The sequence below is a fragment of the Falco punctatus genome (assembly GCF_963210335.1).
Source record: "Falco punctatus genome assembly, chromosome: 1".
Lineage (NCBI taxonomy): Eukaryota > Metazoa > Chordata > Aves > Falconiformes > Falconidae > Falco > Falco punctatus.
The window spans coordinates 95,603,738-95,627,795 of NC_137580.1; the positions used below are offsets into that span (position 1 = coordinate 95,603,738).

At 45.3% G+C, this 24,058-nt stretch overlaps 2 protein-coding genes across 2 annotated transcripts in view; one reads left to right on the forward strand and one right to left on the reverse strand.

Moving 5' to 3' along the window:
- MORN3 (MORN repeat containing 3) lies at positions 1 to 23,229 on the forward strand. The gene is made up of 5 exons (XM_080370736.1): positions 1 to 10,897; positions 11,603 to 11,760; positions 13,870 to 14,029; positions 16,601 to 16,785; positions 19,212 to 23,229. Exons 1-5 carry the CDS (start codon positions 10,753 to 10,755, stop codon positions 19,278 to 19,280), a joined length of 717 nt encoding a protein of 238 aa, XP_080226862.1. The 5' UTR covers positions 1 to 10,752; the 3' UTR covers positions 19,281 to 23,229.
- Positions 20,367 to 24,058, reverse strand: part of LOC308056009 (calcium release-activated calcium channel protein 1) — a 14,761-nt gene continuing 11,069 nt past the window's right edge. Inside the window, exon 2 of the mRNA XM_080370765.1 lies at positions 20,367 to 23,673. Within this exon, the coding sequence (XP_080226891.1) occupies positions 23,110 to 23,673 (564 nt within the window). The 3' untranslated portion in view covers positions 20,367 to 23,109. The remainder of the gene's footprint in view (positions 23,674 to 24,058) is intronic.

Sequence of the window (24,058 nt, forward strand, 5' to 3'; positions counted from 1 at the left end):
GGGGTGCTGACACCCTCCTGCAGACCTGGGTGAATCCAGGCCAAAGGGTGCCAGTTTGCTTGGTGGGTCACGAGGTGTTCAGGGAGGTTGGCAGTAGCAGGTTGATCCAAAAAGCGGGGGGACTGCTGCCATTAGTTGGGGGTGTGAGCCTCGTGTGTGATTTGCACATAGCCAGAGCAATATCCCAGTCTGCACTGCTGGCAGTTTAAGAGCAGGTGGTTCTGTGGATGTCCTTTTATTTCCTTTAAGTAAAAACATTATAGTAAAAACACTTCAACCTTTGCAGGACAGCTTGAGTCAATCCTGACGTTCAGGAAGAGGTACTTCCAGGACACATTGTAAATTGTAAATAATCCATAAAACTATTAATTTCACTCCTGAGCTATAAGCCTCAAAAGAACAGAAGAAAGCTCTTAATATCACTCGTGGATCTTTGCCCTGGGCTGTAATTCTGCAGCCTGATGACGTGTTTGTTAGAGCCTCGGTCTGCGTTTCAGTGGGCACTGTGTGCACAAAGGGGAAATATCATGCATTTCCCACTCAGAGCATGCCAGCCTCAAGCTCTCCTGGAGCAGCCCCGCACCAAGGGATCACCAGATCTTTATTCAAAACTTTCCTACCTCTTCTCTACACCTCTTTACAAAGAACAATTCTTATGCATGTTGAGGCTGTAAATAATTATAACCTGAAAATACTTCTTTAAAGGTCTTTTAACTAAGACATGCTAATTATTAATATTCATTCAAGAAAACTGTATTAAACTTTAAAACAAAACACAAGAGAGTTTTATTAAACCCAAATAATGTGAGTGTAGCACGGCTGTCTGTACAGCTGGTTCTAGTAGTATTTAATATTGTGCCATTACTAAAGATTTCAGAATTACCTGTAATCTCTTTCCACCTCCTGGGAGATTCTAGCTGTTTTTATAGTCTCATTATTTCAATCACATCTTTGTGAATAAAACCAAAGCAAGGTAAGATAACAGTGATTATTTTTTTTAATTAGAACTAGATTATTTATTATAGTGTATACAATTTTACTTGCTAAGAATGGAAACTGCAGATTTAAATTAATCTGACAATTTTAAAAGGAATATAATTTCTGGGTTAGGGGTCATAAAATAATCATGTAATACACGTCATACGCTGTAGTCCAGAGTGACTTAAGTTTTCACATCCACATTCTCAGCATTTGTTTATTTAACTATCAACTTCTCTTTCAGTTTTCAGGCTTTTTTGCAATTTTTGTTTCTACAACAACTAAAACATGCTCCAAAACTAGATTTCTTGAAGGAAGAGGCTCAAAAAATCTTTATGAACATACATGCATTTAACCTTGTACCAAGTTTTCAAATTGGCAATTTCCTTAATGCAGAACCTGCAATAAGTAAGAGGGTGTACACCAACACAGAAGGCTTTCCCAGCAATACCTGTGGAAAATTGCAGACCTAAGTCAGATCTTTCTGCTCCTGAGGCCAGAGGTGTGGGGAAGGGATGGCTGGAAGGGGCAGCAGGGGTTGTGTCTGGTAAGGCTGTGCTGGTCAGTGTCCCTCTCTGTCTCCAGGAGTGACTCCTACAGAAATTACATTTTACAAATCCAATCTTTGAGCATTACATTTCCTGTCTGGATTAAATGTTTATCTTGAGAAGAAAAATATAGTTAAAATTCCCTTATTGTGAAAAGATATGTAGGAATAATATAGTTTAAGGTTTCATTTTTTCTATCTGACTAAAATGTACCCCTAAATATCTGCACCTGTTGCACTCAATGGACAATCAAAGACCTTACTGGCCTATTACAGGAGTGCAGATTCTTTCAGCAGCTGGATTAAGGATTTAGAGAGGGAATTTTAAGAGCCCAGAGGAGCCCTGGCAGCTTCCTGCCCCTTGGCCCCTGACGGAAGAGGGGCTCTATGCAGCTGGCACTTGGGGCTTCCTGCACCTCACCTGTCCTGCTCTGTCCTAGGAGCAGGTTCTGCAGGTTGGCTGGAGCACAGGGTAAATTCCTCTGAGCACATACCCAGGGATGAGGCTCTCGCAGCCCTGCGTTGTTTTTGGAAGCCTGGTTTATCTCAGGAGAACCTCTATTCTTTCTGCCTATCTTTCCTCATGGCCTGCCAAACAAACCACACATGCTTTTTGGTCAACAGCTAATTAGTCATGTACAGTTTTCATATTCAGGTTCAAGGATGCCTCCCTACCCACCACAGCAAACAAAGCCAGGGCAGTTGCCCTGTCTGACTACGTCTCCATCCCTCTCTCTGCTCCCACAGCTTAGCTGAGATTTTGATTCAGTTTACCATTTTACAGAGGCAAGAAATGCTACTGTGCAGGATGAGGGGCTTCTTTAAAAAGCATTTGTGGCTTCCTTGAAGCAGATGCCCTAAACACTTACCCAAACCCACCCAAACTTACCCCAAAAGTTAAAATGTACAGATAGACACCAGCGTCTTCATGCAACAGCACCACACGCTCTTACCTGTGTTGCCAGGGCCAGTAGCGTTGTGCAGGCTCTTCCTTCTTCATCTGCTTTTAAGCATGACGTTGGTCAGTTGGTCTCTGTCCTGCCCCTAGCAGAAGGCTGCTGGCCTGGAGGAGGCTCATGAGGGCTCGCTTCCCTGCTTCCAAGCATCACTGTATCTGGATTGCTGCAGATGACAGCTGCGCTAGATTTAAAGCTATAAAAGCGTGTCTTTCACTTGTGTCAACATATGATGAATGGTGCCTTTCATCTGAAATTGATTATTTTAAGAATGTTTTTTAGGTGTCTTGTAGATCTAACCTTCCAGCCTTTTAATGGCTGGCTTTTGCTGCCAGAGAACTTCTAAGGCCTTTACCAGCAAATCTACAAATACAGAATCTCTGGTTTGCCTTTACCTTAATTAATCCCCAATTCGTCGACCATTCGCTGCCAGAAAACATATCAAAGAAATGGAGTTAATAAATCAAGTTAAGGAGCAGAGTGAAATGTGACTGTTTGTTCTGTTGGTGTTAAATTTTGTTCGAGTTGTGTTTGTACAGCCACACGTGAGCTCCTTTCCTTCGCCCTCCAGACTATTTCTGAACACAGATTCCATTCATTCTTTTCTCTTACGATAACTGAGGCTGTTTCCTTAGGTGCTTTTCCCCTGTTCTAGGAATACCAATTCTTCCCAGCACAGTGCAAAGAGAAAGGGACAAAATATAAATGTGGATGAGTCCCTATCCTAATGTCAGGTGGTGAAAAGCCATGAGAAATAAAATCCTTGGCACATGTGTCAACTGGAAATTGGTCCTGCTGATTCATCTTGTAGCCTGGATTTATTCCCCAGCTGAGGGCTTGAAGTGAGGCATTAGCTTGGGTATGGCCAAATCTATCTGCCTCCATCTTTGGGCTGTGATCTGAGTGTTTTAAAACAATACTGAGGGTCCTGCAAAGCACTGCCCAGTTGTGCAGTAAATAATTCTTAGCTTTGGGTAACTTCACTATTTAATATCATAAATCTACCTTTGAACAGTCTGGTTGCTGGCAGTTAAATAGAGACCATTAGCTGTAAATCTGCAGCAAAAGAAACTCTCGGGGAGAGGGTATCTCCTAAGTGTCAGCTTCAGGGACTTCAACATTTCACTTTGCATGACTATGTAATGCTTGAACATTTCAGATAACCTGGGGTTCTTACTTTAGGTTGTTTAGACATAAAACCAACGTGGTTTCTCTTTTGGGAAAGCTGCTCCCAGTGAAAAGGAGGGAAGAGTTTTAAATAAGTACTTTCCCACAAAACTGCCTCTTAAGCCAAAGTCAAACAGTGAAGTTTACATCTCAAACCTTTTACTTCAGTTCCTCCTCAATCTTGCTAATAATAATTCTTAAAAACAGGGTGGTGGGGAAGCTGCTTCAATGCTGCACCCACTCTGTGCTCCTCCAGCTAAACCTGACACACGCTTGGTCCAAGTCCAAGACACTCCCACTTCTTCCTCTGGCTTTTCTTTTGAATATAGCAGCAATAAAACACACATCTGAGCATCCTACTTCCACAGTATGTTGTTGTCACATTCTTCACCTTTAAAGAATTCCAACATATGTTCCTCTAAATGTTTTTTCTCTCTTTATTTTACAAAGTTCCCAGAATAAACTTGAATTATTGATTCTGACAGCTTTCAGTTGGTTTGGGCATTTCACTTTGGTGATTCCCCAAGCTTTGTGAGAGCAAACTCAGCTTGGAGTAGCTGTCTCCTTTCATTGGGAAAATGATTGGTTTCAGATGTAGAATACTGAGGTCTTTTGGGTTTCTTTAATTTTTAAAAAATCTTACTCTTTAAACTGAAAAAAATTAAGGCACATCATATGTCATGGGACCTCGCTCCACAAATGTATTTCTGGGCATGTTTCCCCATGCATCCTCCCCGTTGTTTTGTTTGCCCTTCAGTGTGTCCAACTTGGAAAAAAATGGAGAGCTAAAAGTCCATTGCAAGAATTGTATTGGCAGTATAATGGGCTAAGTTAAAGCATAATTTACACTGACCGATTTAACAGCTTCCTTTCAGTCTTAATAAATGTAAGGTTTAATCAAATGCCAGACAACTGAAGCAGCAACGGTAAAAACAGCAACAGAACTGAGGCCCCTTCACTCCTCAGTGGAGGCATCTTTGCTGGTGCTCCTCAGTGGCAGTGATCAATGTCTGTGAGAGTAAAACAAGAAACCAATTTCTTAAAAAAACAGCTAAGAAGGAGATTTGGGGCCAATTTTTGGCTGGAAAGGCTGGAACAAGGAAAATTCCATCAAGGAAAACCCAAATTCTTTTCCCAAACCATCATAACCTGGATTTTGACCCTACTTTTCATAGTGGCCTCAATGTTGTGCCTGGAAATGACTGCTCTTGGGCAAGGAAGAGGATTTGATTAGGGTATTTCTGGGTCAGTTTGGGTTTATGTGTCACACTTCAACTGAATTATATATTCTACATATCTGACACCCCTTACAAAAATCATCCACACTTCTTATTAACAGGGTTCCTTCTCACATAGTGGAACGGCATTTTTAAAGTAAAACTTCAGTGAGTCAAAAGAACTTTCTGATAAAGCTGCAAATACCACTGGTTTCTCTTCAAGATGGTCTAATTTTGCCCTTTTTTGTGAGAATATACTTACATTTACCCACTCTGTACCCTTGTAGTACAAAAAGGTACAGAATTATAATAACAAGTGACAAAATTATTAAGTATAATTCAGATGTTTGTACCTGGACTAAGAAAACTGTAGATGGGAATCACGCACAGCCCCTTGCCCAATTAACTGGCTCTGTGAAGCCTCCTTGATGGGGCTGGGAGGGTCTGCGAGGGCACCCAGTGCTGATAACCCACTCTAGGACCACAGAAATAAAATAATAAATGCACAGAGACCGGCAGCAGAAGGATTTAAAATAAATGACCCAGAAACAGAAGCATCACCAAGTGTTTCCCTCCGTTGCCAGCCAGATATAGAGGTTTTTGCAGAGGCAGTTTTCAGTCCCAATTTGTGAATTTTTATTTGTGGCTAAATTATTTTAATCCTTTTAAAATCTTTATTGCATCTAAAATGGTTTCAAATACATATTGAGTTACATACAAATATGTATGTAACTTCTGGTCAGTAGAAGTTGTGGTTAGGTGATACATAGTTTGGACTTGCAGTTCAAAAACCTTGGACCACCTGTGCTGTTTAAAAGTATTCTGGTGAAATGGTCTGAATTAGCTAATTATTTTAATTGACAGGTTCTCAGTTAAGTGAGAATGTGCAATATAGGGGCTGAAATATTCAAAATAATTAATGTTTTTCCAGAAGGGGCTATTTCTGCTTGTAATTTAAGGCTGTAGTTTTTGGGCTGCAGTAAGCATTTTTTCTCCTCCCTCATGGGTTTCTCATTTCCTCAACAACCGCCTGTCCCCCACTCCAGCCCCACACAACCGGCCACAGTAAAACACAGGAACGGTTGTCTTCAGTGATTCTTAGGCTCTGCCCAAAACCAGAGTGCATTGGCATGAATGAGTGTGAATAAATCCTTTTTGAACATCTTCATCTCATTTTTAATAATAGGAAATATTTTCTCTTGTATAAATTTCCTAACTTGGTCAGCTTCCATAGATTTTTGTCTGGTTTTCCTGCTTAAAGAAGTCTGTACATTCCACCTCTACTATAACCCTGGATTTAGGGAGATGCAGAGCCACCATCCCCTGCAGCCAGGAAGGAGATGCTAGGACCTCTCACCAGCAGCTGCCATCTTCCCAGTTCATCTCATCCAGCACCAGAAATTCCTGTTTGCGTTTTCCCACAGTACAGGTCTCCCTCCATCATTTCCACACCAGCTTGCATGTTGGATGTGGAGCACCTCTTCCTTCCCTCCAGTTCATTTGCCTTCTCCATCTGATTTCCCAGGCAGCGGCATTGTCTCCTCCTGCTCTGTGACCTCCTCGTGCATGTCACAGGAGATGGAATATTTGCCTTCAGTCATGCTCACACTTGGAATAATTCCATGGAGGAGGGGTCTTTCCTCTGCTGCCCATACTGACAGCAGCAGAGACAGTCCTGGCTGAAGCAGCCTTACACTTTCACTGTTTGCTGTATTGCCTGTTACTGTTACTCACCATCAAACCTGAAAGATCCTTCCCTGCTTGCAAAAACTGCACATTACCCTAGCAGTCACCATCGCCTTACGCACACCCTCTGCCCTATGCAAGTGTGGGCACAGCATTTAACCACCTTCAGCGCTACAAACACTGAAGATGGCAGACAAACACCCATGGGGGAAGACCAAGCTGTATCTCACCTCTGCAGAGGCAGGTGCTTTATTTCAACTCCAGATTCTCCACCTACCTCAAAATTTTTACCATCCAGCCTGCCGTGTTGTGCACAAAAAATGTGGTAAAAGGATGAGAATAAACAAATGCATTTGGCTCATGGGAGTCATAGGAGAACTCTGGTTTCATACTTGAAATGTGGAGTTAAGTACCCATTAGGGAAGATTATTGCAGACACCCACAAGGCCATAATGGCAATCCCTGCTCACAGACGCTGTGGAAGAAGTGTAATAGATGAGGGAATTAGTGTCAGGTTTATTCAGATTTCTCTTCTAAGACCTTTGATGTGCATTTTCAGGGGGTTTCTCCTTTTTCTTCTGACATTTGCAAGGCTGATTTGTTACCCATCAGTACTGTAATCAGCACTTTCATTTCCAGGTTCAGCTGCTGTGCCTCTACAAAAAACAACCAGAGATTAAACACTTGTTGCTTAAAATCCAGCATTTTATGTTCTGCTGGATAATCCTTAAAGACACGTAGCTCCTCAGAGCGGTGTGCGCTTGGCGGCTCCGCGGAGGAGCCCAGCTCTGTTCATCCCTCGTACTCCCCATGGGGCCTGCAGGATGAGCCCGTGTTCCAGCAGCATCCCTCTGCGCCCGCAGCCGCTCGGTCCTCCAGCTCGGTCCTCCAGCTCTCCCGGCCATACTCCCGTCACCCTTCGCGCAGGAGTTTGGCAGAGTTGCTATGACGACCCTGCCGATGCAGCACCGGCACCCAGCGCAGGTTGGTGTCTGCCGGGTGGCTCTCGGGGTGCGGAGCAGCAGGAGGACACGGGCCAAACTTGAGGGTGCTTTGCAAACCGAGTGAGTGGCCTTTCCCCATCGCTGGCTCCCGTCCCTGGCCTGGCACCCTGCTCTCACTGGGGAGGAGCAGCAAAGGGCACCCTGAGCGTTCTGCTCGGAGCGGCTGGGAACGGCTCAGCTGCGCCGGAGGGTGCCGGCAGAGGGACCCTGGTGCCAGTGTCGTGGGGCAGGAGTCAGTGCAAGGGGTGGTCTCACTCCGGGGTGTCCTTGGGGCTGGGTGACGGTCAGGCAGGGTGCTGCTGGGCAGGCTGCACAGCGGGATGCGGTGCGGTGGCAGGCAGGGCACTGCCAGGGACAGTCAGCAGCCCCTTCTATGCAGCCAGGTGTATTTTCCACCTTGCTCTTCATGACGTTAAGATGTAAGATGGATAAAAAGTGTAGCCATAGCTAAATTACGTTGCTCTGAAGTTTTGCGAAGAGCCAGGGGGAAAAACGCTCTTCAGCAGAGCCACGCAAACTAAAGCTGCGGTTTACCAGAGACCTGACAAAACTGAGGTGAGAGCACAGAGCAGTGCCCGGGGGATGAGATCCTCATCCCCAAGCGCAGCAGCGGCTGCAGAGCCGCATGGGAGCAGCAGCCTCTAGCCGTCAGCACCGAGAGCTGCAGCCGCTACCGGGAGGCTGCAGCCCCAGTGGCTCTGCACCCCTGCTGCCTGCTGCCAGCCTCCCACACCCTTCTAGCAGGTGGCTAAAAGCATCCAGGGTGATACCAGCTGGTAAAAGATACCAACTACCTTATCGCTTTCACAAACGTGGCACTGCTGTTGTAAATTTGGAAGGGGATTTGGCAAATAAAAAATACCAGCCTGCATTGCACTGGGTGCTCCACGTGGGCTGTGCCTCGGAGGGCATGGCGAGCAGATGGTGGGGGGCTGGGGCTGCTCCTGCGGTGGGGAATCCCTCCTGAGATTTTTAAATCCTAAGCTTTGAGTTGAAGAAACGGTCAGATGTGGTGGTGGGATGGTGATGCTCCCATCTGGCAGGGGTAGTGAGGAGACTTCACAGCTGTGAGCTGCTTGGAGGTTATGGCTGGTGTCAGGGTGGATGGATGCACATAGCTGTAGCTCAGCTCTTTTGCTTCCCCAGCATGGGGAGGACAGCAGTGAGCTGGCAATGTATGGCGCTGTGTCCTGCAAACTCCCAGCCCTTGGCAAATATTGGCAAGAGCCCCCCTCTCCTGGGGCTGTGGCACCCAAAAGTGAGGGAGGAACTTAGCAGCTGTGGTGCATCCTGCATTGCAGAAAAAACATCCTCTGCAGTGGGCTGTGACTGCATCATACCAAGGGACAGATCCTGCCCTTGGTGTCCTCAAACCAAGGTCCCCAGAAGGTGGCATGGCCAGGGAACTTCAGCTGCCAAATCCTCCCCTGCCCTCACAGGCAACCCTGTCCCCAAAATATCTGCTTCAAGGGTTGGCAGTGTGGTGGTCTTTGGCTTCCCCCCTCATCTGGAGGTTGGTGGAGCAGATACCTGTGTTCAACAGCTGAAGGGGGAGCGACCAGTTGGCAACCCACTCTCCAGCCCCTCTCCTCCCACCACAGCCTGGCAGAAACCCTTACCGCTGCCTGGGTTTGAGCTCACAATGCAGTGCCCGGGGAAGGTCTCCCAGCCTTGCCTGCACTCCCCTGGCCCTGCCTGCACTCCCTCAGCCTGCCCACACTCCCTACAGCCCTACGGTAAGGAGCACTACACAGCACGGCTGCATTGTGGGGAAGAAGGCTCATCATGGACACAGAAATACTTTCTTTAGCCGTAATATGCCCCCAAATAGCTGTTGAATTACTATTCCCCACAGCTACAGGGAGAACCGAGGATGAACGATAACTACATTTTCTTATTTACAATTTCTAGCTCATGGTCCTTAGCAAGGACCCAAAGTACCTGTGCTCCCAAGCTCCATGCTTTCCCCCACGCCGGACTCCCTGGCATCTGCAGCCCAGCAGCAACGGGAGCTCTGCTCTGCTGAGCAGGGAGAGATGCAGCAAAATCCCTCGGTGTGGCTCGGTCCAGCAGATCAGGACAGAAGGGGGAGCCCAGGAGACAAAACTGGAGAGCATCCCACTCCCCCCTGCCGCTGGTCTCCAGCCAAGCGCTGGGTGTTGGTGGTGGTCATCAAAACTTGCTTTGTGATTCTACAGCCACCTTTTGGTGTTTATGGTTTATAGGCGACCGCTCTCACCCCCAAGTCCGTGCCAGCATTCCCACTCCACTGAATGGCAAGCCTTTCCACCAGCAGTGCTCAGAAATTCAACGCCTCGCATTCCGCCTTTGTCCTCTTTGTATTGATGGGCCAAAGTATCTTCTCCCTCCTTTTGTCTGATGCTGATCCTTTCCCTCCAGACCTTTGACACCCGATTCATGCCCCTGCTGTGCCTGTCACCCCCTGCCTGCTGTTCATGCTTTAAAACTCACATCACTTCAGAAGTCACCTCCTTGGCAGCTTGCTTGACAGATGGGCACTTGTCCTGCCCTGGGCAATTCTGCAGACTCCTGGTAGATAGAAACGTTGTGGTTTTGACCCCTTTTAACAAAACACCTGCAGGACTTTTATTTTTAGCAGTAGATGAGCCTGAGCTATGTTACTGCTGGGTATATGAAGCGTCTCAGTTCCTGGTGGGCGCCAGGGACACCGGCCAACTCTCTGACCTGTTCTGTCTTTTGAATGCTTTCCAAGCTCCTGAGATATTTCCTAGCAAACAAATAATTTTCTAATTTGCTTAAACAACTGGTCCCACCTTGCGCAGAGCTGGCAGAGGAGTGGCCATGGGAAGGAGCCCAGCAGGGGTTTTGGCTGTGTGGCTAAGGGGCTGCCTTTCCCGGGGCTCCCCAAGACCTCTGGCAGGCACAGAGACTGATGCTCGCCACAGACCTGACCTGCTGAGACTTAAACATTTCCTAAAAGGCCAGGTTGTGCTGTGAGCCTGATTTCAGGTAGTGCTGGTTTGTACTTCAGTATTTTTAGATGTCTTCTGTTAGTTATATCTCTATCTTACCCCTGCCAAGCCAGATCAATTACTGACTCGGGTACATATTAAAACATAGCTCACGAATAGACTGCTCTGCCCACACCTGCCTTAGTAATTTCTCTCTGATTTATTGCTGACAATCATTTGTTTTCACCTCCAGCCACAAACAATATGCCCATTGTGAAATACCCAAGGGCTACAGAGCCTCTCTGGCATGAATGGGACAGGAAAGCACAGAAATGTGGATTAAGACACACGGTCTATGCCGTAAATGGGGATCAGTATACCGGAGAATGGCTGAACAACTTGAAACATGGTAAGAGAGATCATTTTGAGAAAATGTACCCATTTAGATGCCTTTACAAAAGTTCCTAGGGGTGGGGAGTGGTCAGTGGTTGTATATGCTCCTGGAAGACTATTTATTCATATATGACTATATATATGTGTGTGTGTGTGTATCTGTCTTTGAAATGTGATGCAAAAATGTACTCAGAAATATTTCTAGTAGGTAACTGGAAGAGCTGCTGCACACACTCAGGGACAATTACCCAAAATATCTAGATTATAGATGTTTAAAAATCCTCTGCAAACACAGCCAGCTGCAGTCAGCTCCATGCACCGGCATGTGCTCTGGCTGCACAGTCCCTGGAGCTCTCTTGGCTCCTGACTCGGCTTCAGGAATATTAATTTATCCTCAAGCTGTGGCGGCTGCTGCAGGAAACAGAGCAGGGGAAGGAGACCCTGATGGAGCCCTGAGCAGCCAGAGCAGGACAGGCTTGTTTACAAGCAGCAAACTGAGGTTTGGAAAGATTTCAGTGCATTCAGCAAAGGCCACACAGAAAGTCCCTGATCAAGATTAATGATGGTTCCGAGTTAGGAAACTAAACTGAATCCAAGACATAAACCTACCTTGGTGCAGAGAGCATCACCTTGCCAGGGATGGAGCTGCAGGAAGGCAGCCGCGTAAACCCTTCTAATTACCACGATGGTCTCCCCATTGTTCCTCTTGTTTGTTGAACAGGTAAAGGCACCCAGGTATGGAAACACACTGGAGCCATTTATAGTGGTGACTGGAAGTTTGGGAAGCGGGATGGTTATGGCTCATACAGCATTCCTGACCCTGTAACCAAGGAATACAAGAAGGTTTACACAGGCTGGTGGAAAAATGACCAAAAATGTGTAAGTGAGATTTCCTACGTGTGCTAGTGGTGAGGCAGTGTGCCCCAAAATGTGGGAAAGAGTTGGGTGCACATGTACAAAAAGATCACTTAAAATACTGTTTTTTTCACTACTGGGGCTGAATTGAAGTGTTTTTGGGAAGTGAATAGGTGGAACAAGAAAATGAAAGTAAGAGCAAAAGCTCTGGTATTTAAGCCCTCTCCCTTTGCCCTCTCCAACCTTGCTGCTCCTGGCATTACGCACTTTGCCACATCAGGTGCTGCAGGAGTTGCACTGTGTCCCACAGTCAGCAATAGGGAAGCAGCAGTGTGACTCCAGGCAGTAGCTACAGGAGCAGACTTCCCTCCAGCCTTGGGTTCTCTTTAAATCTTAGTCTGAACCTGCAGAAAGCCCAGGAAGCTTCAAGAGTAAAAATCTGTTATTGATAAAAAGACAAATGTGGCTGAGAACATGCCGTCACCTGCTGTCTCCCCACCAGAGAGGGACTCATTCCATCTATCCGCTGGTGACCAGGCTACAGCCTCAATCTCCTACCAGCTGCTGCAGAGCAGTGGTCACTGCTCAGACTCCCCTGCAGCTCAGCCAAGTAGGGTGAGAGGTTTCATATCCTATGTCTTAATCCTTCCCACCCATCTCTTTCATTCCTCTTATCCTTGAAGCAGTTGGAGGAACCTGTACTACAAGCACTGCAGTAAAGTGTACCTTCTGGGAGTTTTACAGCATATTAGACAAATAACTTGAGTTCTTTTGGAAATTAAGCCTGTCACATAAATCACTGGTTTTTCTAAAGGGAACATAATGAGGAAGTCATCTGGCAAAAATGACTGCAATCGTATGTGCAAAATCCTTGTAGGAACATTTTCTGATCTGCCAATGGAAACCTTGTGTTCGCCTTTGTTATACTCTTAAATTAAATTAATAGCCTCTTATGCTTCTAACTGGTGTGCAGCTCTGTGGCTCCAGTCTCTTGGAGGCAGCTTCCCCTCCTGTTCTTTGAGGATATACTTTGAGTGACTGAGCTTTGGTGAAAGATTTATAATGACACCCAAATATAATTTTTTTTTAATTCTACAAAAGCCTCCCCTTTACATCCATGCAGTTTAATAAAACTAATCTCAGAAAAATCAGTTCTTTCCAGAATTGATTTTATTTTTAGTTCAGAGATAAATAAATACTTTATTCCTATGGGAAAACTCATTAGTAATATGTAAATATTTCTTACTGGTATCACTCCCCAGTATAGAGGGTACCTCTGGACTTCTCTTAACGGCAAACATACACATAAGACAAATACCTCCTGGGGTCCCTGGCTTGCACACACCCAGCAGTCTTAATTCAGAAGTTCACCAACCAAACCTGCCAGTGGCAGCCTGAGGAGGGAAAGCAGAGTGGAGGGAGTTCAACATCAGAGCTCACCTGCCCCGCCGGGGTGACGCCTGCTGTCTCAGGAGCCTGGCCTGGTGCCCAGCTGCGGAGGGGCACGCGTGGCATCCTTGCCTGTGCCTGCTGGTCTCACCACAGGTGGCCTTCAGGGCTGGCTTTATTTTCTTGTGAAGGAGGAAGGAAGCAAGGCAAGGGGCTGCTCAGGACCTTACCTCCTTGGGGGTATGGATGGAGGAGAAGGCAAAGCCGTTTCCATGGTTAGCATCACTTACAGACTTTTGTTCTGTCCAGGGACAAAGGATGGAGTTATCTGGCCTGGGACACACTGTGCTGTAGGAAGCATCATCAGGGTTAGAAGGCATGAAATCCCCATGTTGAGACACTTGTCTTTTTAAAGCTGCCTATCCCCAGGCAGGTTTATATACTAGTAAAACTTGCTTTTGGCTAAATATTAGCAGCAATCATGCCAATAATAACACACGGAGATATAAAACCAGGGTTTTGTCGTGGGAATAAAACAATTTGCCAAAAAAAAAAAAAAAATCCCATACCACTACTTCTTGTTTCCTTCAACACACGAACAGCCACTGAGCTGGGCTGCCAGCAGCCATGCTTGAAAGTAATAAACAAAGGAGTAGTGTGTCAAGAACGTAATGTCCCAAAATTGAAGACCAACCCCTTTCAATACAAAGGCTCCTAACCGGCCGTCTCTGTGCTGCCATTCAGGGCTATGGGGTGACTTTTTACCGCATTGGCGAGCACTACGAAGGCGAGTGGAGTGGCGGGCTGCGGAGCGGCTGGGGACGGATGTATTACTGGGACGGGTCCATCTACGAGGGACAGTGGCTGGCAGACCAGCCTGCTGGGCAGGGGATGCTGCGGCTGCGTAAGTACCGACCGCCCTCACTCCAGGTGTCTGCCCGCCCCCTTCAACATACTAGGTGTTGTCCTGCTCTCTGATGTCTCTGCCATCCAAACTTCTGGATGCTGCATTGCGTCTTCTGCTGAAGCCTTGCCACCAGGGTTACAGCTGCTTCGTGTTGTCCCTCCCCTCCTTGTTTGGAGCTGGAGGCAGCACAGGCTGTTGCAAAGGCCAGCGCCACGCTGCTCAAGCCCACACGCATGAAAGCTTATTTTTGCTGTGATTTACATTTAAATGACTGGGATGGTTAGGGTTAGAGATAATATACTGTTGGGTCAGAGAAGAGCAGATCTCTCTTTTCAAGCCAGGCACTTTGCCAGACATACTTTCTAACTGCTGCATACCAATTCCAGCACAGGAAAAAAAAGTTTTCTTTCAAAGTTCACTCTATCCTCTCCCTTACTTCCGACACTGGCTCAAGTTGAGTGAACACAGGGGTTTCATTAGTACACGGTCCCTTCCCAGAAATAACACCAAACACATCATGGATTGGGAATGTTGGGGGCAATCTCAGCATAAAAATAGAAATTTGGAAATTTTTTTCTCCTTATTTTGCTTGGAATTTAACACATTTTTCTCTGAAGCCAAGAATCCCAGTCCTTTGCAACACAAGGCACTGCATTCCAGGAACATTTGAAGAAATACTATCTCCATATTATTATTCATCTATTCTATTTTTTTGCTTGAAAGTGATCTCAAGGCTAGTAATTAGCTAAGCAAAGCAGCTGGGAGGAATGAGCACGACCTTCACTGCACATCATATGCACAACTGCACTCACTCTGACCAAAGTCACTTTCAACTGATGGCTCATCCAGATAAAATCAGCACCCACTTCCAGGGGTAACTCCTTCCACTGACCTGCTTTGCTCCTGTCAAAGTCACCGTTAGTTATAAACTAAGAGCCCTTGTGGTCTGAGCTGTGGCTGATGCACCATTTCAGAGCCCAGTTGCCTCCAGCATAGTTTGCATCCGACTATGAGCTGGATTCCTTTTGGTTAAAATTAGCCAGAGCAATTATTTTATACCCACAAGCTTAATGTACTCAGCTCAGCCGCTGGAAGTGTGCCCACGTGCCGGCAGCTTTGCAATGGTGAAAGAAAAGGAGTTCTTCGGTGGAGGTCACGATGAGCTGCAGCTCAAGATTAAATTGCTTGTAGTGGCAGTGTGCCTGGCAAGGGCGAGCTTGGCTGGGAGCACCACACTGATTTGCCGCCTCTGCTACAGCCCATTGCTGAAATGGCTTTTAAACCAGAGCATTACCTGTCTGCAGAGATGTCAGCGGCGACCAATGCAGCCTCTCAGATGCTCTGGGAGGAGAGGGGATGGGAGCAACTGGGCTCCACAGTGCAGGGTCTATGATTTTGGTGGTTTCTGAGTTGTTGATGGCTGGAGAGCAGAAGCCCAACCGGTCCCAGCAGTGGGTAGGGCAGGTTGGTGTCACAGATAAGCACGCTGCCAGATGCAAGCTGATCAGCACCACCACAGCTCCAACCTGTAAACCAGACCCTGCTTGAAAAGCCTGACAGCCACACTCTCTAGAAGCATTTTTTTTTTCCTCTTCCCTTATGGTGTTCTGGCAGCCCCCGGCTACCTCTGTGGCACCATGCAGGGTGATCTGGTATTTTGGCCACCTCTTGCCACGAAGAATGGCAGAGTTTGGCTGAGACGCAGAAGTATTTCCACTAACTAACTTGGTCAGAAATCCCCATGGCTTTTGGCTTAGAAACACTCTATGTAGGAAAAGAGGACAGCAGAGAACTGTCCTGGTGACAGCAGGGTGGCCTGGATGTATGCCAGCCCCATCATCACTGTGGGTATGACTCCACTTCTCAGCTAGCGTCCCTGGATGAGGCTGCTCTCTTCCCCTTGCAGCTCTGCTTTCCCTTTTGGGGATGGATGGATTCCGGGAGAGCAGCAAATCCCCCAAAAATCTCTCTCAACTTGACAGACGCAGTACAGCTGGAAAAACAGTCTGTAACTGATTGCCTGAACTGTTCAGACACTCACAGCAATTCTTGCCCTGTAATTCATTGAGGAAAAACATAACCCTGAGTATTATCTAAAATAAAGACTATTTTGACTGGACAACAGTCAGTGCTGCTGTTCCTTGCCCAGACAAGCAAACCTCTTCAAGCCAAAGATTTGTGTGATTTGTTGCAGTGATAAATCTGAAACTTGTGTCCTGTAATTTTTCATATTGTAAAGAGACTCAGTGACTACCTCCTTACCCCGAGCTCAATCACTCTGCAGATCAGCAAAAAATGAGTATTGCTGTGAGAACAAAGCAGGTGAACGTAGTTTTTGTTGCAAGTGGGCAAGCAGGGGCTCCTTCCACAGCCTTTTCTCCCTCTGCAGAACAGCAAACAAAGCACCACAAAAGTAAAACACACTGTGCCACAGCCCCCTTGAAATTACCAAGAGGAGCCAAACAGGTTATTTCCTCTTCTGCCAGTTTACTGTGTTGACTGGTTTTGTTTGTAGCCTTTTAATGAAATGGTGCAAATTTCACAGTCTGTTCATGTATTTAATTGCAGCAAATGAAAATCGGTATGAAGGGGGTTGGAAAGATGGAAAGAAGCACGGCCCAGGGAAATTCTTCTACCTGGATAAGGGACAGTTGTTTGAAGGTGTCTGGGCAGCAGATATACCTAAATGTGGAATTCTGATTGACTTTGGCAGAGACGAAGCTCCTGCCCCTACTCAGTATCCAATCCCAAAGGTAATTGTTTGGAAATTTTGGTTTTGCTAATGATGTTTGCATTAATCTGTGCTCAGGTCAGCTCTCCAAGCGGCATTTCACTCTTCAAGTGATTAGCCCCATGGGGTTCCTGGCTTCCAGGGTGTGTGCTCAGTCTTTCGGCCAGCAGTGTCCTAAACAGCCCCATAGGGACAAATGGCCCGTCCAGCCACCGCGGGAACCTCCCAATGGCTACATCTGAAAAAACGCAATTCTCATGCACCAGAGCTGCTTAGAGACCTGAAGCAGCACAAAGGAAATGGGGACAATAGAGGTAAAGACAATAGTGGGATTTGCGTCAAAACCAAATTATTTCACCAAGCCAAACTGCTGAAGCTGACCGGACCTTACTGGAGCCTGAGCAGCAGAGGGCTAACAGCCATTTCCTTCACCCGGACACCCCCAGTCAGGGGCTCGGCTGTGTCCAGCAGCCCTGTGGGTGGAGGGGTGGGTGTAGCTTCCCACCTTGCCCCAAGGTGGACAAACAGGTGGCTACGAGAGCCAACTTCCTCTGCTCTGCTTTTCCCTTCAGAATGACACAGGCTGCAGAGGAAAAGTCAGTCCTCGCCCCCCTCCCAGACTCGGTGGCACACAGACATGCGGGGCCATCGGCCTGGCAGCTGCCAGCTCCTTGCACATCACTTCGGTGTGGGACCCGGAGGATAGGAGAGCCTGTCCCTTGCTCTGTGCCCTTGGGAGGGGGATAGGGATCAACAGGGAACAGCCACAGCTCCCAGTGACACAACTGGTCAAAAGCTTGGTCTCAGCTGGAGTCACCTCAGTCCGCATGCAACACAAAGGCATCGCACTTCCAAGGGACGGTTTCTGCAGGATATGGGTGGGGAAGCTGCTCTTTGCTTAGAGCCAAGCAGAACCACACTGGAGACACTGCAGAACCACAGCACACAGCTCTGCTCCAGGAACACAGGGAACAGCACGTGGCAGGTAAAGCTGCCTGCCTTCCTCTGCTGCTCCAGGGACAAGGCTGTTGTAAATGATACCGGGCACATGCAGCCTACCGAAGCTCACAGCTGTTGTATCTTCACTTCCCTTATTTCTTCAAATCTGGTTTCTATAGCAAGGGCCCTCAGCACAGATATTTTTGACAAGGCAGCTAATCCTGCAAGTATTAGGCACACCCGTGGCAGTGCAGAATAATAAACACCAAATACTCACCAGGGAAAAACGATCTCTTTTTTTACAAGAAGAGTGAAAGGACCAGCACTTTGGTAGCTAAAAATATTCAAAGGTTACCCAAGAACAGCCTCCTCAACCACCCACCCCAACAGCTTGGGATGAATTGTCATTTTTCACTAAGGCAGAATGTTCAAGCCTTAGTTTATTTAGCTCCCTGAAGACCCAGTTACGACCCAATTTTCTTCTGTGCTATGAGCAAAAGAAAGCATCAACTTTCACTGCTGTTATTGCGCTTTCTGTTGGAAGAGATTTATTGATCTCAGAATATGAAGGAAGTAACAGTTAAAAGGAGAAAAAATTGACTCTGGATCTTTCATAAACCTTTTGTCAAATTACTGTTGCAAGCAGTTGCTAGAGAAAAGTCCACGTAGGGCGAATGTTAGGAACTGCCAAAACCAAAGATAAGACTAAACAGTCAGCTTTCACCTGCAAGAGGTTAATGGTGAGGATCTGAGCTTCTGCATGGAAGCATCACCGTGTGCCCTCATTAGCAGGTAGAAGGAACAAAGGGTGGGCATGCACAGGACAGAAAGAGTGATTGCCACAAGCTTTGAAGGAAGCCAGTATTGTAGATGATGGGGTTGCACCAAGGCAGACTTTGAACATAACTGCACAACACAGAGAACCTGGGACATCTGCTGTTACAATTATTGAAGCCAAGACTTCAGAAAGCGTAACAAAATAAATGAGAAAAAGACTGGACACCTTCTGCCTGGAGGAGCACCACATGCACACACACACCCCCTGAAAGCAGCAGGACACAAAGCAGGTCAGAGACTGCAAGTTCCTGGCAGAGCTTTAGCACTTCTCTCTCAAGAACATGCATTGAGCTGGAAGCAGGTTATGACTCCAGACTCTTGCTTTCATGTGACCTTTGATGCTCACTCAGGTGACTGCAATTACCTTTTAAAACCAGAGGCGAGATGCACCAAGCTACAAATCAAATCCAGTTATGTCTTAAGAATGTGTTTTGGTAAAGGAGAATGATTCCACTCCACACAGAACTATTTCAAGGAGATGAAGTGATGTTCTACATGCGAATAAAATTAGGGAACCGTAGCAATTTTTCTAACAGTAATTGAAAGGCTGCAATATAAACTGAAGTACTGATACATGGGAGAGTCTCTGTTAATGCTCAAGTAATCAAGATCTATAAAACCTTAAGCTTCTTCAATTACACTGCATAACTGATTTGTATTCTTTTTATTTAGATTGAACTAGCTGATCCAGATGGTGTTCTAGCAGAGGCCCAGGCGATGTTTGAGGACAGGCAGAATTAATAACTGGATGCTGAACAGAAAAAAGAAAGATGTAAGATAAGAACACTATCCTGGCTTACTTATTCATTTGAGTCTCAAATCCACACTGTGGTGCATCGTTGTCATCTGCCTCACTCTTCCCTCAAGGCTGCTCACGTATGCTTCACTCTGCAGGTGTCTTTGCTCAGAAGCCTCTTCCCACCATTTTGGAAAAGAAAGGGAAAAAAGCTGGGATGGACACACACCACCACCACAAGCAGAAAAACTCTGGGGGACAGTGACTCTTTGCCCAGCTCTTCTGACTTATTCCTCCTGTAAAATTGCACTCCTATTGGTTTCCAGGTCTTTCACGCTGCCCTAGAGAAGCAGCAGTGTTTCCATTACGTGTTATAAAAGCGAAGCCCTAGAAAAGTAGTCAGATAATTAATAATTGTCCCATCCCCCCCCCAACACAGCCTGATACATACCTGTGACCCAAGATGGCTTTTGAAGTTACATCAGACCATGTTTCAGTTAGTATTTTTATCCATACAACTTTACACGCTCTCTCTGCGCATTTTCCATAACCCTTGAGAATGCAGTGCACCAGAGCTCACCCTGGCTCTGCTCCTCAGCCAGCCCACGTGCTGGAGCTGGACCCCTGCCCCCCCCCTCCCCCAGAGCTGCGGGGCTTTACTGATCTGCAGCACCCACAAGACCAAAGGAAGGTGGCACTGCAGATGGCAGTGGGCAAGTCATTAGTTCACCTGATTAATACCATGCTTCTGAGCATCATCTCTTGTGTACAGTTCACTTGGTGCCTCGACTCTTCATTTTCTAGGCTGAAAGATAACCTACCTTTCTATTTAAGCACTTGGAGAGAATAACAATGCAACATACTTAGTCCCAAGATGTAAGCAGTGCTGACAGCAGGAAAAGCCTGTCAACTACATTATATTCTTTACACCTGTCTGTGAACAGGAAATTTTACCTTCATGTTATGACTGAAATGATTAACTGAACACACTAAAGTGATCTTCAGAAATACACAGGATTAGCACAGTATAGCTGAAGAGATACAGGACACAGAGAAAACAAGTATATTTTAGGCCTCTAGATAACAAATAATCAGCAACAACTGAATATATTTTATTTCATTAAAGTATCTTATATCTAAATAAGTGATATACAATAACCAATGTTTAAAATGCTTGAGGTAAATGCATAACACCATTAGTATAAATAAGGAATAAAAAAAAATTTCTAAGTGCACTCTTAAAATTCAGATCCATGTATTTGGGGTCTGGTCACTGCCTCTGGCACACAGTTATGAGACTGCCCAAGGTGTAACTTTCATGACCATTTCCACAGGTGGAAAATGAGAAACACTTGATTATCATGGCTTAAAGTGCAGAAAATAGTCAGAAAAGCAGCTGTAATAACAGCACCATTAGCTCAGAACCTACCAGCTTGAGAAAGTTAAAAATAAGGTTGTCCCACTAGCTTCTAATTCTGTATTTCTTAAACAAAAAAAAAAAACAAACCCTACACTTCACTTCTGTCACCTTGTAAAAGAATCACAAAATAAAAGAGAAATTCAGCTACCTATCCAGGAAAGCAAGTAACTTACAAAATAAACTTGAAAAAACACATTTTATGGACTTCCGTTTCAAAAACATTTTAACTTTTAAATACACAATTTCAGGAGAAAATGTAATTTTTAAGCCTGACAGCACCCTTTCAACCATTTGCTCTAGCATGAACACAGAGTCAGGTTTTCTTCCTTTACTGATGGTTTTTAAGAGGCTTTTTTTTCCCCCCACTTTGGGACAGGACAAATATTCCAGGAAAGGATGGGAAGTACATTTTGTGCCTACTACCAAGATGCTGTGTTTTGGAATGCTGCTTCATTAATGCCTTTACTAGCATAATCCTTACAGTGCTCCGTGAAGGAACACCTGTAGGACTGCAGTCACATTTCTCGCCATCAGCAGATTTACATCAGTAATAGAATATATTTGAAGCACAATATAACGGCAGAGCTAGAGATAATTCAGTTTGGCCTCTGTATGTCAGAAAAACTTGTGAAAACAGCAAGCGGGAAGCTGTTTTCTGCTTGTGAACCAAGAATGCTGCTGGGGAAAAAAAAACAACATATTTTTGAAAGTGATTTTTCAGAATACAAAGGCACCACAGGTAACCCTGTCAACACTTTCCACTGTGGTGTGCTGACATGAGAAATCAGCCAAGTCCATGAGGCTGCTTCAGTAGTAAACACACCTGCTACCCTACCTGTATGCATCCGACAGTTTGTAAATATGTTGGGATAACCTGAGATGGAGGCTGGGTGTGAGACCACATTCAGCCCAGGCTCAGTCAAGTACAGCTCCACTACACTGTCACGTTCACGCCTGCCTAAGTTCAATGCTCTCAATTTCAGTGTTAGCTACGATAGGGAGGTCAAGTTTTGTTCTATTAGACTTGAAAATGGTCTCAGTTTGTGTTCAAAAAACAGCTTTCACCCCTTAAAACTCAAAGCTGCTCCACAGAACTGCATTCCAAAAAATTCTGCTTCTAGATATAGCTAGAATTACTGAAAGCAACCCAGGATGACTGCTGCAATCCTTCTTGGACAAACCTCTTATCTAACAGACCAAATGGAAGTTTTTCCTTAAAGAGGAAATAAAAACCGACACAGCAGCCTTGCTGTCACAGGCATGTGTCTGCAAGTAAGCAGCAATGTTAATTACAAATAACCTACTTTCATAAATAAATATACAGACAGAAAAGTGATCTTCCAGATCCTTTGGAAGCAAAAAACATGTAACAAGTTACTAAATACAACACTTCAGCAAAGAGAAGATTTTTTCCTAAACAAGGAAGACCAAGGCATAAGTAATTACTTGGGAATCCAATGCAGAGAAAGCACCTTTTGCTGCTTGCATCCGAGGATTTATTAAAAATACATTTTTAATATAAAAGTATAAAATAATTACTACTTTGGCTTGGAAAAAACAGCAGTGGTTCTGATTTTCAAGCAAAAAAATTATCCAGTAATAATTTCCATCTAGTTCCTTCTTTTTAAAAAAAGATTACTAAATGTGAAACAGGCAAATCTATCTCTCCAGATAATATGTGCCAGTTTGTAAGAACTTTAAAACAGTTATTGCTTTTATTTTCTTCCAAGGAAGAGTAGAGTAGAGTCTCATTCCTACTCATGTGGCCATACCACATCGCAGTAAGACTAGTCATGGGTGTTTAGCAAGTTATGAAACGTGTAACTGCCACGGCAAAAAGGCGCTGGAGAAATCAGTCAAGTAATAATTACTTGGCAGCAAAACATACTGGGGAAAATGTGGGAAAGCTTTCACTTCTACCATCTGTCAGGCTTTCTAGAGAGAACAGCGCTAGCACCGAACCGAGTGCTAATTGCTGCATATCCCAAGTAATTTGTATCATGCCACGCAATATGGATTGGACAAGCAGTATCTTCTAGTAAATGCCAACATCAAATAAAGAGAGGGGGGAAAAAAGCTTCTCTACCCATCCCTACCACATACCCAAATTTACAATGTTATTTCCTACGTATTTATACAGCCAGTTCAGCAGTAACAAGAAGCAATCTAGACAGCGCTCACAAAAGCAGGGATGCACGCACAGCGCAAGCATACCCCACCATCCATTCCTCCAGATGTCAGACAGCAAAAATTTTACGAAAGGAACAACATTTTTTTTTCCCTCTCAAAAGGGTTAGAACATTTATAATCTCTCTTTAACGAGTAATCAACAAAGTTTGACCAGTTCATCCACAGGGGAGTCAATGTAACGAGGCAGAAGCAGAACAGTGGGTTTATTTTCTTTAAGTACAGGTTTATGCAAAATGGGTAACAGCTGAGGAGATAGTATCACCTCTGTGATCCAGCTGATCCTGGAGCCGTGCAAATTCAGCAAGTTCATTCAGTTCTTGAAATTGCCTGTCTGTTTTATGGCTCACCAGTGACCTGTAGAAGTGGACTGCAAACACAATGAAAATCAATCCAAAGGGAACCATAATAGACGTTGATGCAATGGCTGCTGCCTGTCCCGATGTGATGGTAGAACTGTTGCTCTGGAGCGTATCAGTTTTCTTCTTTAAAGGAAGAAACTTCACCCAACACAGTAACACCACCTCTGCAAGAAAGAGCAAAGTCCCAATGACAGTAGAAAACGCCCACGCGAGCTCAATGTGCCGATGCATACGCTCATGAGGAGATTCCTTTACAGAGTTGAGATTATGCACATTGCTAACAGCCTCGATATTTGGAAGAATGCAGGTACTTATCATAAGTGCAAAAAGGTGAACTGCAACAAGGACAGTAGTACAGGCACTGAAGGCTATCAAGAGACCTTGAGGGTAGTCATGTTCTGCGTCTAGCTGAACTTCTACCATAGCCACCTGAAAAGGAAAAGAGATGCCATTACTTATGTTAATTGTTATTTGAATAGTTTACTTTGTTTAAATTATCTTTCCAGAAGATCATCTGATCCAAACAAAGTTAATACTCTGCATTTAAGCTTCTCTTCATATCAATCTGCACCCTTTTCATTAGGTCCAAATTTCGGAGTGAGCTACCAAGCAAAGGCTTTAGTCTTACTGTTCTGCTGTAGAGCAAACCATCCGTACACACAAAAGCTATTAAAAGCACAACCACCGCGCCACCTCCAGCTCATCCCAACAAAACAGCTGAACTTTGTGATCAGCATACTTGGACTCTTCCAGGGAAACATTTCTTCTTTCCTGTGTTATATTGTAGAGGCAGCTTTTGATCTTTCACTATAGA

Bases quoted from the DNA above. Each gene is read 5' to 3' on its own strand.
- MORN3 (XM_080370736.1), top strand. From the start codon at position 10,753: ATGCCCATTGTGAAATACCCAAGGGCTACAGAGCCTCTCTGGCATGAA. The intron at 14,030-16,600 runs GTAAGTACCGAC...ATTTAATTGCAG, and splicing joins GCAGGGGATGCTGCGGCTGC to CAAATGAAAATCGGTATGAA. The intron at 16,786-19,211 runs GTAATTGTTTGG...CTTTTTATTTAG, and splicing joins CTCAGTATCCAATCCCAAAG to ATTGAACTAGCTGATCCAGA.